Source organism: Octodon degus, unplaced genomic scaffold (genome assembly GCF_000260255.1).
Source record: "Octodon degus isolate 3935 unplaced genomic scaffold, OctDeg1.0 scaffold00214, whole genome shotgun sequence".
Taxonomy (NCBI): Eukaryota; Metazoa; Chordata; class Mammalia; order Rodentia; family Octodontidae; genus Octodon; species Octodon degus.
Window position 1 is genome coordinate 3,366,466 of NW_004524790.1, and position 13,473 is coordinate 3,379,938.

General features: G+C 38.2%; 1 protein-coding gene across 1 annotated transcript in view; it reads left to right on the forward strand.

The window, feature by feature from the left end:
- Positions 1–438: 438 nt before the first annotated feature.
- LOC101586209 (vomeronasal type-2 receptor 116-like) overlaps positions 439–13,473 on the forward strand; it is a 78,056-nt gene continuing 65,021 nt past the window's right edge. The window contains exons 1-4 of the mRNA XM_004644962.1: positions 439–507; positions 2,473–2,770; positions 9,310–9,394; positions 9,940–10,077. Of these exons, the coding sequence (XP_004645019.1) occupies positions 439–507; positions 2,473–2,770; positions 9,310–9,394; positions 9,940–10,077 (590 nt within the window). The remainder of the gene's footprint in view (positions 508–2,472; positions 2,771–9,309; positions 9,395–9,939; positions 10,078–13,473) is intronic.

Below are 13,473 nucleotides of genomic sequence, written 5' to 3' on the forward strand. Positions count from 1 at the left end.
CAGGCGCTCTAATCCACTGAGCTATTTGGCCGGCCATTTATACTTTGTTTTTTTTAATTAAAGTTATTGGTACATTTTGGAGCTATAGATAGATAGAAATTTGTGCGTGTGCATGATGTGTTTTGTTCCCAGTCAATGATACTGTCTACTTCACTAATGACAATTCTGCACCTGCATCATCATATGGCAGAAGGGTGGAACAACTCTCCTCTCCTCTAAGGACACTGATAGCAGTTAATGTTTCGTGAAGTTGGAAACATATTTTTGTTCTAATTTATTTCAAAAAGAGTACAGTAATTGATAAGACATTAGAAATGGTACACATTTAGAAGACTGAGACGAGAAGGATTCAACCATGGGTTTTGTATTATACATTTCTACCCTCGAGGTAGTTCTTCAGATTGTGGAAATCAGCACACAGAGCTAGTCAAGGCGAAAATGATAAACATTAACTGCTACTTGCGAAGAACTGACGGAAATTATGAGTATAATCGTCTCATCCATTCTGTATAAATACTTGTATGCTTTTCCCTCCATCTTTTTGTCCTATCATTTCTTCTTTCTCTTATGTTCACTGTTTGATCCTTAAGTTCCGTTTCTTTCCATTGTACTATATCTGTTATAGCTTTCAGGTTTTATTTATTCTTTCAGGTTCTTATGCTAGGGAGACAATATATTTATACACGTTGGTCTGATTTATTTCATTTATGGGTATAGCCTCTAGTTGTGTTCACTTACCTATAAAGGCTTCAAGCTTGTCTTTCTTTACAGGTGGGTAGTACTTCATTGTATAAAAATGCTACAACTTTTTAATCCATTCCTCAAGTGATGGGCATTTTGATTGTTTCCAAGATTTGGATATAATTGTGGTGCTATAAACATGGGTGCACATATATTACTATGGTATGAAGTTTTCAGTTCTTTTGGGAAAATAGCCAGTAACCAACAATCACTCAGACAAAGTAATTCTATCTAAATTATATAAAGAATGAAAACAACCTGGACCCCCAAAATTTAAAGTTGTTTTGAACTGTAAAAGGCTCAAGTCAACAACTTCTGTCATTGCGAGTTCTGTGGATAACCTACTACCCTTATGGACTACTGGACTATATTGGATTATTTTGCTTAATTCATGCACCTACAATATCTAAATGGACATGGAAGACCTGTTTCTGAAAAACCTAAACAAAAAAGGTGGATATAAATGAAGGACCAGTTTGTAGTTTAGACAAGTCTTTAGACAAGATATCATGTTTGCATCTTGTACTATGAATTACTATGAAGACAACAATATACAATGCATTAATTATTGTAACTCTCCTACTAACCTGTTTTGAAACTGTCTCATTGCTATTTATTTCTCAATAAAATTAATTTTAAAGAAAAGACCCAATCTAAAAATGGGCATGTGAGATGAATACACACTTCTCAGAGAAACAAATACAAATGGAAAACAAATACATGAAAAACAATGTTCTATAGCTCTGTCCATTTGAGAAATGCAAATTAAAACAACATTGAGATACCATCTCACCCCAGAAAGAATGACTATCATAAAGAAATTAACTAATAACAAACTCTGGAACAGCTGTCAGGGAAAAAGGAACCCTTCCCCACTGCTGGTGGGAATGTATACAGGTACAACCACTATGGAAATCAGTGTGAAGACTCCTCAAAAACTAGGACTGGAAATTCCATTCTATCAAGCCATGCCCCTTCTGCATATTTTCCCAAGAGAAAACATGTTTTAATGAATATACAAGATTAATAAGGAAAATTATAATGGCACTTTTATTACACCATAAAGAAATAAGCAGTATTAATTGGAAGGTATTTTGTATGCAACGTTCTTTTACTCGGTGCCCAGAGAAACAAAGAAAAGCCAGGGGCACATAGTGGCGAGTGTGTGCAATCAGCATTCCAAGAGTATCTCAAAAGAATCACAAGCTGGATCACATCTACTGAATATGGTGTCATAACTATATCATGTCACAAAATACAATAAAATATAAAAGAATTGGAAATTTATCCCAGGGAAAGCGTATTCAATTAAACCACTAGTACTGCAAAAAAGCAAAATAAAATAGAAAAAAAGTGGAGGAAAATGTGCCCGATAAATCCACTGAGGTTTTGGTGTGTGTCTGTGAATGCGGAAGAAATTCAAAATAATGACAATTTGAACTTCTCACCAGACATGGAGCAGCGTGTGAAGTGTCCAGATCATCGGTATGGCAACATTGAGAGAAATCTCTGTCTTCAAAAAGCTGTGGCTTTTCTGGCTTATGAAGATCCTTTGGGAAGGCTCTGGCTGGCACCACCCTGAGTCTCACTGTCCTCACAGCTGCTGTCCTTGGGCTCTTTGTGAAGCACTGAGACACTCCCATTGTCAAGACCAAAAACTGGGCCCTGAGCTACACCCTGCTCACCTCCCTCACCTGCTGTTTCCTCTGCTCCCTGCTCTTCATTGTCCAGCCCAACACAGACACCTGCATCCTGAAGACTACATTTGAAGCTGTGGCTGTTTCCACTGTCTTGGCTAAAACTATTACTGTTGTACTGGCCTTTAGTGTCACTGCTCCAGGCAGGAGGATGAGGCAGTTGCTGGTGTCTGGGGCACAAAACTCCATCGTCTCCATCTGTTCCCTGATCCAACCCACTCTCTGTGGTATCTGGACGGGGACAAATCCACCTTATATTGACACAGATACTCAGTCTGAACATGGCCACATCATCATCCTGTGCAACAAAGGCTCCCTCACCGCCTTCTGCTGTGTCCTGGGATACCTGAGCTCCCTGGCCCTGGCAAGCTTCGCTGTGGCTTTCCTGGCCAGGAACCTGCCTGACACCTTCAATGAAGCCAAGTTCCTGACATTCAGCATGCTGGTGTTCTGCACTGTGTGGGTCACATTCTTGCCAGTATACCACAGCAGCAAGGGGAAGGTCATGGTGGTCATGGAGGTCTTCTCCATCTTGGCCTCCAGTGCAGGGCTGCTGGGCTGCATCTTTGTCCCTAACTGCTACATTATTTTGTTGAGGCTAGAGAGCAATTCTTTGCATGGCTTCAAAGATAAATTACACTCTATAAGAATAAAGTCTTTGGGGCCGGAGAGATGGCTCAGTAGAATAAGCATTTCCCTGGCAAGCACAAGGGTCTGAGTTCAGTCCCCTGTTCCGAAAAAAAAAAAAAAAAAAAAAATGAAGCCAAAAAAAAAAAAAAAAAAAAAAAAAAAAAATGAAGCCTTTGTAAATTAAAATTTTTTTCTGATATACATGAAGAGTCAAATGCAATGTTTCATCTTTTTTTCTATGGTGTTATCAGGTTATTGCACAGGATATACTTCAATGAATAACTGATCTTCTTTCTCGAATTCTTTGTTAAAATTGTTAATTGGTATAAATTATGTATACCTAATGAGCACTCAACATAGGCCATTTGTTCTTGTACATGATATAGCATGATTCCTCATTATTTCCCACTTCCTTACTCTCCCTTCAACTCCTGTTTCCCTCATTAGTTACAAAATCTTTGCTTTTTCTCTTGTTTTCTCTCATTTCCTCCATCCTTTCTTTCCCACTCCCCCTCTATAGTTCTTTCTTTTTGAAAAAAAAATTCCTATTTTACAATATCTCTTAGAAAATGTTTCTATTTATACTTTTAGTTTCTAACTCCAGAGAGAAAATGCATATTTCTACAACATCAGGCCTGGCCTGGGAATGGCCTCCAAGAGACCTGAGAGACCCCATTTCTCTCAATGTAAACAATGGAGAACAAGTGGTTACCGCTGTTGAACAAGGAGTGGGGCCAATAAAGATATTGAGACCAGAACTGAAGCTACGTTGGCAACAGAACTCTCTACACCTACCTGTGGTGACTGCCTGTGCAATTTCACCTTCAAGCATTCTACCCAGATTCTTGGGGACTCTTGTGTCCCTTTCAAAAAATTCTGTGCCCTTTCAAAAAAAAAAAAAAACTTATGTGTTTCCCTTCCAGATAGCTGCTGGCATCACTCCAACGTCAGCCTTCTCTAGGTAGATGAATAAAGACTGAGAACCACAGCCTGGTTCTCCAAGCGTTTCCTCTCACTTCCATTTACCTAACACATGTGTATCCAATTTATTTCACATGCATATGTCTCAAAGTGCACACATTTGTGAAGAAATGCCTCGAGTTTATCATTCTTTGAGGTGGAGTTTGTACTCCATTGTAAAATAAAATTCATTACTTGATGGTATTTGGGCTGTTTCCAGCCATGATTTACAACAAACTGTGCTGCTTTGAACTTCACTGGGCATGTATCACTGTATATGATGATTTTAATTCTTTTAAGAAGAGATATAGAAGGGGAGTAGGTGGGTCAATGGGACCATGAGCTTTAGTTTTCTGAGGAATCCCCATACTGAGTTCCAGGGTGCTTGTACCAGTCTATGCTCTCACCAACCAGGGAGTAAGGTTCTTTTTCCTGTACATCCCTACCAGAATTTATCTTGTGATTTCTTGATAATAGCTGTTTTTTTGGTGTGAGGTGGAAACTCAGAGACATTTTAATTTGCATCTCTCTCTCCTTTTTTTATTTTGTTTTTTATTTTAGGGAAGGGTCTACAGGGTGTTCAGGGTCTCACTACTAGATTGGACTCATAGCGGTCTGTTTACAGCCTCCCAAGAGCTGGGATTATAGTCATGCACCACCACACCCAGTCTCAACTGTCATCTCAGTGCACCTTGTGGACAGGGCCAGCACAGCAGGCCCAGGGATTGAACCCCTGGCCCATATGCCTGCTTGCAGGTGCTTTGATCTGCTGAGCTATTTGGCCTGCCCTGACCCACTGTTTATTTAGGAGGTTGTTATTTAATTTCCATGTGTTTATGGTGTTTTTACTGTTTCTTATGTCAATAATTTCCACTTTCATTGCACTGTGGTTAGATAGTGTGCAGGAGATAAGTTCAATTCCTTTGCATTTACTTAAGTAGGCTCTGTGTGCTGGTGTATGGTCTATTTTGGAGAACATCCCATGTGACACTGAGAAGATTTGTGCTATCTCCTGCTTGTGTATTCTGTTGTTGTTGGGTGAAACACTCTGTAGATGTCTACTAAATCCATCTCTCTACAAGTATGATTTAGCTCTGCAATTTTGTTGCTGGTTTTTTTTTTGCCTAGTTGGTCAATCTCTTTGTTACAGTGGCTTGTTCAAGTCCCGCATTACTATTGTATTATTGCTCATTTGATTTGTCATATCTGTTAAAATTTTTCTTATGTAAGTGGGTGCTCCTACCTTGGGCACACATACATTTATAATTACTGTCTCTTCCTCTTGCAGTTTTCTCTTTAACAAGTATGTAGTGGCCTTCATTATCTCTTTGAATCATTTTTGGTTTGAATTTGATATTGCCAGCAACCAGAATAGCTACCTCTCATTTCTTCTGGGTTCCTGTTGCAAGGAGCATTCTTTCCCATCATTGGACTTTCAGTCTGTGAATTTCCTTTAGAGTTAAATGTGTTTCTTGTATGCAGCATACTTTTGTATTTTATTTCTTAATCCATTCTGCTAATCTGTTTCTTCTCATTGGTGAATCGAGGCCATTTGCATTGATCATTATAACTGATATGTATTGGCTTATCTTTGTCATTTGTTTTCCTGTTATAGGTTCCATAGGTTTTCCTTCTTTTTAATTAGTTGCTCTGTTTGGTGGCTCCTTTCTGTTATTCTTGAAGCTGTGGTCACTTCTGTCTCTTTTTAGAATATCTGCCAGTATTCTTTGTAGGGTTGGTTTGGTGGTCATGAATTTCTTCAGTTGTTCTTTGTCATGGAAAAGTATTATCTTGCAGTGGAATTTGATGGATAGTTTTTCAAAGTACATTAATCTGGGTTGGAAGTTATTGTCTTTTAGGACCTGAAGTACATCACTCCATGCTTTTCTTGATTTGATGTTTTGTGCCAAGAAATCTGCTGGATTCTGATGGGCTTTCCAGTATACGGGATCTTTTTCTTCTGTCTAGCAGGTTTTCATATTGTATTATTTTGCTTAACTTCTGAGATTTTGATTATTATGTGTCTAAATTGTAGATTTGTTTTGATTATGGCTGTCTGAAATTATGTATCCCTCACTTACTTGTATATTAGGTTCTTTTCTTATGTTTGGAAAATTTTCTGCTAGTACTTCCACATATAGTCTTTATATGTCATTTGAGCTATCTCCTGCTTTTTCATTGACACCAGTTATTCTTATGTTACTTTTCTGTACACCATCTTTAGCTGCTGAATTGTTATTTTCTGGTTCCTTGTAAGTTTTGGCAGATCTTTCTTTTTTACATCATTAGCTGCACCCCATCTTTGAGGTCTGAAAGTCTATCTTCAGTTTCACTCAAGTGGTTTTGCCAGCTTTCAATGAAGTTCTTAATTACCTTGATATGTGTTTGAGTCTGTTTCATGCATTCTAGTTCTTTCCTGTATTGTTCATTCAGTGTTTGCATCATTTTTCTATTTTCATCTATTCTTTAATCTATATTTTCTTTAGCTGTGCTGAGCAATTCTTTCATGATTGTTGCCATTTCTTTTTACCTGAGAGATTATTTCTGATCTTATTTCTTTTAGCCTCATGGACTAGTTTCTTCACTTCCATTGCTATCATTTTACAAATTTTGGGTGTGTGATTTCCAAGTTTTTGTATGACTTTGTCCCCTAGATTTGTGCTGGGTAGAGTGGAGGATTGAGATTGCCTTTCACTCCTATGTTATGGCATTTTGAAGCTCCCAGTAATCACCCAGACATAGCACTGGTGGGAGAGCAGTGAGGCATGTGTTGGTAAGGTTTCCGCTACAGTCGGGTGCAGGGAGACTTACCAAGGCTCTCACTGCTAGTAGGGGTAGCTGGCTGATACTCAACGAAGCTTCAGTGTAGGTTGTGGGTGTTGTCTGGATTCACTAGGATCCCATGAGCTGCCCAGAATCCTCCTAAGTTCTTAAAATGTTGAAGCAGTGCCAGCCCATGCTCCATACCTGTGTGCTGAGTGGCCAAGAGACACAGCTTATCAGAAGCCTGAAGGCCCCCCAGAGTCCTCCTAAGTTATTAAATGGATGGACCAGGAACCAGGAAAGCTCTGCACCTGCACATGCTGGTTCTACAGATTGCAAATCTTCAGAGTCCCACAGGCTGCTCAGGGTCTTCCTAAGTTCTTAAAAGGTAGGCAGGCGCTAGAACAAGCTCAACGCCTGTGCACTGGGGTCTAAGTTCATAGCTTACCACACGCCAGCAGGCCAACTAGAGTCCTCCAAAATTCTTAAATGGTGCCAGGAATGCACTGTACCGGCACATGCTGGGCCCATATATCACAGCTCTCCAGAGTCCCACAACCTTCTCAGGGTCCTCCTAAGTTCCTAAAGGGTTGGACTGGAACTATCACAAGCTCCACACTTGCATGTTGGGGTCTCAGTTCACAGGTTACCAGAGTCCCAAGGCCTCCTAGAGTTCTCTACAGTTCTTAAATGGCACCAGGAAAGCTCCATGCCTGCCCCACTGGGCTCATTCTCCAATTAAAAGCAGAGATTGGCTTTGTATGAAAAATGCAGTATCTATCTGATAGGTACATTCAAGAAACTCATCTAATTAAAAAGAAAGGTATAGACTATAATCAAAGAATGGAAGCAAATGTACTATCTTAAGCTTCTGAAAGCAAGCAAGGTAGGGTCGAGGGAGATAGCTCAGAGGTCTAAGCACCTGCCTGCCAAAGACTCAGGTTCAACCCCCAGTACCCCAGAACCTCATGCTGTGCAAACTGGGCGTGATGGCTCACACCTGTAATCCCTGTGCTGGGGAGGCTGAAATAAGTGGATCACTGAGTTTGAACTGAGGAGTGAAATCCTGCACCAAACAAACAAACAAACAAACAAACAAATAAATGCAAGCAAGGGTGCAATCATATTCTTGAAAAAAGTCTAATTTAAGCTTAAACTTATCAGTAAAGGCAAACAAGGTCACCACATACTAGTGGAAGGAACAGCTCAATTTGAAGATAAGGAAGTTATAAGTATATATCTATTCAGATATTTGAGTGAACTTCATTAAATAAAGGCTGCTGAAAATAAAACATAGTAAACACAAACAGAATCATAAAGGTGCTTTCAATGTCCCACTTATGACAAGAGACACACCAAATAAGCAAAATATCAATGAAGAAACATTAGTGATGAACCTAATTTTTAAACAAGTGGTGTTAATAGATATATGCAGACTTTTCTACCATACCTCAGAAGAATACAAATTCTTTTCAAAACATGTGAAACTTTCTCCAAACTGGTCTACAATGCTTCCCAAAATGTCACAGAATCAAAGTCACCACATGTATATTATCAGATTCTTGTGCATCGCGACTTGAAATCAATCACAAAAGAAACCATAGAAAATAAATAAATATGTAGTAACCTAATAACACATTCCTGGGCACTCAATGAGTCTCAGAAGAAATCCAAGAAAATAGAACACAATTTCTTGATAAGCACTTCCCTGGCAAGCACAAGGGCCTGAGTTCAATCCCTCGTTCCACACACACAAAAAAGAAAGAAAGAAAGAAAGAAAGAAAGAAAGAAAGAAAGAAAGAAAGAAAGAAAGAAAGAAAGAAAGAAAGAGAAAGCAAATATGGATTTGACTGACCATATCCGATACAAAAGCTACATTTCTTGTTGTATAGGTCTTGCTTTATCTTGGTCTTAACCATCCAGCAGAAAAGTACAACCACGAGGTACAAAAAGTAAAGCCATATTAATACGATGAGCTGTAAAATGCTCAAGTTAACTACTTCTGACATTGCCAGTCTTACAGAAAACACACTTCTGTTATGGACTACTGGACTATACTGGAATATTTTGCTGAACTCTGGCACCTATAATATTTAAATGACAATGGAATACCCTTCTCTGACAAAACCAAACAAAAAAAAAAGGGATACAGATGAATGACCATTTTGTATCTGTAAATTCAAAATAGTTAGGATAGATATACAACTGCATTCTCTTAATTCAATGAATAGAAAGATTTGTTCTAATAGTGTTTGTGAACAGGATATCATGTCTGCTTCTTGTACAATGAATAACCACTAAGACAACAATGTGCAATGTATTAAGTATTAAAACTGTCCTACTAGTTAGTTTTGAAACTGTCTCATTGCTATTTGTTTCTCAATAAAATCATTTTAAAAAAGAAATTCAATGTTGATACTGAACTATGACTGGAAATTTTTGGATTCATCATGAATATTGCTTATCCAGAAATGGGAATGCACGCAAATGTAAAATTACACCTGTGACTTGCATGTAGATCTAAATGGGCAGCCCAGCGAATGTGTTTCTGCTACCTTGACACCAGGTGTCATTTGCCACATTAGTCACACAGAGATACAAGGGTAGGTGTTTCTGTATGACGCTGACTGCCATGAGGCCTTCCTGACCCTCGTCCCTCACATCATATGGTGTATTTTCTCTCATACAATACGTGGACATGATTTCAGATGATGTGTGTGACAATGGCTTATTGACAGACACAGCAGAGCAAACTTGCCTATGAGGAGTTCATCCCTGGAGTCTGCCGCAGTGGACTTGGATAAAACTGTGGTACCTGGGGATAGAAATTATTATCCTCTACACAGTTTTCGACTTGTGTTTGTCACCTGCGCACAGGACCTCAGATGCAGAGCCCCAGGTCAGAAGAGTTTTGCTGTCTTCCAGAGAAGGAGAGGAAGCTGAGATAAAAAGTTTCTGGGGGTGAGAGGTCTCTGCAGCCCACGCAGTAATAAACATGCAGTGCACATTCGTCCACACAGTCGGATCCGTGTGCCTGTCTGGCACTGCAGGCACACCCTGCTCAGGGCTAGAGACTTGCAGACCCTTCTAAGATGCACACGGTGCTTTTTCTCTTCTTGATCTTGGGGCTTTCTTTCTTTTTGTGTAGTGTTATCATTCTGGGATGCTTGGATCAAGTAAATGACAAAGTATCCAAAGATGGTGATGTGATGATTAGTGCCTTCTTTCCTCTTCTTACGAATGAATTCCACTTGGATGGACGCTATGGACCATCAATTGAAACAGAGTAAGTGCCTATTCTGTTAACTTTTCCCTGTATGAATAATGCATTGGAATCTGTGGATGCATAGGCCCACACACTGTGCCTTTTCTTCCGTTTTCCCCAACTGCGTGCCTCGGGACCTACTGAAAATACTTCATTATTTCTGGTGAATATTTTCCTTCCTTGATTGGAGCCAGAGAATATTTCCTGTCCATATGTTAGCTTCCCCCTTTCAGGTTTGTGAGTTGAGGAAAATGGCAGTCTCCATCTTGTTCCATAATCTCTGCCCCTCAAACAGCTTCCAGAGTTTAGAGTAAGTGGGTTTTCAGAGTATGTTGCAACATCCTGTTTATGACAAAGAGGTCTGGCTTTTGGCCCTGTTTGCTGTATTTGCATCTGCTCATGTTCATCTCAGCAGCACAGAATATCTGAAATCCCACAATGTGGCATAAGCTACCCATTCCCCACAGAACGTAGTACAGGAGTAGATTCAGATTCAAGCAGTGAAACAGCAACTGCTTCCAGCATTTCTCGGATGCTGCAGTAGCATGCGTTGTTTGTGGTACCTCTACCCATCTGAGACAGGGATGAAACTGATAATAGGAGTTAGAGCTTTTTCCCTGCTGTTGAAGTTGCCTATTTCATGTTCTGTTTAAGTTTACAAGTATTCATATTTTTATGCTCAAAACATTTATTTTTCAAATTGCTTTTGTGTTTTGCTCTAAATATATTCATTTTACACATTGAATTATGTTTGTTTCCCCTTATACTTAAAAATATTTTATTTGTATGTATTTGCAGTTTGTGTAGTGTACAATTGCCTTGGGGAATGGTTATATGTACATATTATGAATTTTTTTCTTTTTCTCAATCCTCTTCCCTTTCTCTCCCTTTTCCCTCTCTTTTCCTATAGTTCTTTTATCCCACTGTTTCATTTTTGTTAATATTTTTCTTAATTCATGTAATGGCCTATAGTGTTTACATTAATTGGGGTTATTAGATACATGGAGGGACTACAGGAGGAGAGAGGGAAATGGAGGGAAAAGGAAGAGGATTGAGAAAAAGAAAAGCAACTCATAATATGTACATGTAACCATTCCCTGAGGCAATTGTAAACTATATGAACTGCAAACACCTACAAAGAAAATATATTTTTAAGTATAAGGGGAAACACCCATAATTCAATGTGTAAAATGAATATATTTAGAGCAAAGTGCAAATATAATTTGAGAAAGAAATGTTTTTAAGAATAAAAATATGAGGGCCAGGGAGATAGCTCAGTTGAATAAGCACTTGCCTGGTAAGTACAAGGGCCTGAGTTCAATCCCTGGTTCCGCAAAATAAATAAATATAAATAAATAAATAGATAAATAAATACTTATAAACATAAACAGAACATGAAATAGTTGTAGACAACTTCAACAGCAGGGAAGAAGCCCCAAGTCCCAACCCCTCTGTATTCTTTTTAACTTCCTTTCCACCTCATAGCTTGCCTTTATTCTCTTGGACCACTTCCCAATAGCAGGACGCCCATCCCCTTGTCCCTTTCTAGCCATGCTTTACCCTTTTCTTTGTACCTTCACTCACCCAAATGAGAGGGAGCATATGGTGTTTAAGCTTTTGTGCCTGGTTTACATCATTCAACATTAAGTGTTGAAGGTGCATCCATTACCTACAAATGTCTCAAATTTGTCCTTTTCATAGTCCATTAGTATTTCATGATATAGACATACTGAGTTATTTTATTTCTTATTTTATTTTTTATATTAATTTTATTGAGAAAGACGTAGCAGTGAGACAGTTTTAAAATAGGATAGTAGGACAGTTACAATAATTAATACATTGCATATTGTTGTCTTTGTAGTAGTTATTCATAGTACAAGATGCAGACATGATATCTTGTATAAACACTATGAGTTCAAAACTCTCTTCTCATTCAACTAAGAGAAAGTAGCTGTATATATATGCTATTCTGTTTATACAGATATATATTTTTTCACTACAAAATAGACTTTCATTTATATCCTCTTTTTGTTTACTTTTGTCAGAGATGGGTATTCCATTGCCATTCATATATTGTAGGTGCATGAATTCAGCAGAGTAATCAAATATAATCCAGTAGTCTATGATAGTAGTGGATTATCCGCAGGACTGGCAATGTCAGAGGTTGCTGACTTGAGCTGAACTTTCTTTATGTAGTTATCTGTCAATGAGTATGAAGAATGCTTCCAGGATGCTATTATATATTAATTAATAAATATTGGTATATGTGTTTCACTGTCATGGTGCCACTATTGGTTTTTAGATTTCATTTATTATTTGATTTTGTTTTATACTTTAAAGAGACAAAAATAAGAGTCTTTCAAAACAAGCTAAGAGGAGATTAACAATGATTAATATATAGCTGTCTTGGCGACTTTTCTCTCATTGCTGGCACAAAACACCTGATCCCAAAATTAAAGAACCAAAGGTTTACTTAGTTCACAGTTTATGCAGCTTCCAGTCGATAATCAGCTGACTCCAAGGTAAGGTGGATGGCACGTAGCAACAGTTCAAGGTGGTACAAGGCAGCAGAAGCAGCAAGAGCAAAACAGGTGGCAGAGCAAACCCCTTGTCCTCCCTTATATTGTGCGCGAGTGACCCGCACACACCATCTCTGCCCTCCTCTTTCATAAGCTCAGAATGTGGACAGAGTGAGGACCTGGAACCCCTCTGAGTCATTTAGTTAAGCTTCTAAGCTTCTTGAATTGACACAATATATCAACCATAACAATTACATATTGTCACTATCTGAGTAGTTACTCAGAATACATGATATAGGCATGAAATATAGTCCAAAAATATTAGCACAAATCTTTCTTTTCAGTGAACTAAGAGAACTAGCAATATGACTATTTTGTCTAGTTCTGTATTTTTCCTTTACAGAACTAGAGAGTTATCTTCTCATCAGATTCTTAACTTCTAACTGACTGATACACAGCAACTTAATTCTCACATACAATCCAAAGCTATATAAAAATTGCATGATTGATTTTATTTATTTAACTTAAGATGTGTTTTTTATAATTATGTAAGAGGATCTTATACAATTTTAAGAAGAAAAATATTTCTTTAATTTCACTTCAACAGAAAAGTTTCATCAATACATAGATTATGTAGTCTAGGTTTTGATCATAAACTCTGCCTACACCAATATCTTCAAGATTTCTTCCTAATTTCACTACTAGTAGGTGGCATGACAAATGTCACATTTTCAGCCCCATTTATTTTTTTTTATTTATTTTTTTTTTCTCAAAGTTTTATTGACAAACAGATAGCAATGAGACAGTTTCAAATCATATCGGAAGGACAGTTTCAACAAATAATACACTGCATATATTCTTCTTAGTGGTTAATTGCTGTACAAGATGCGGACTTGTG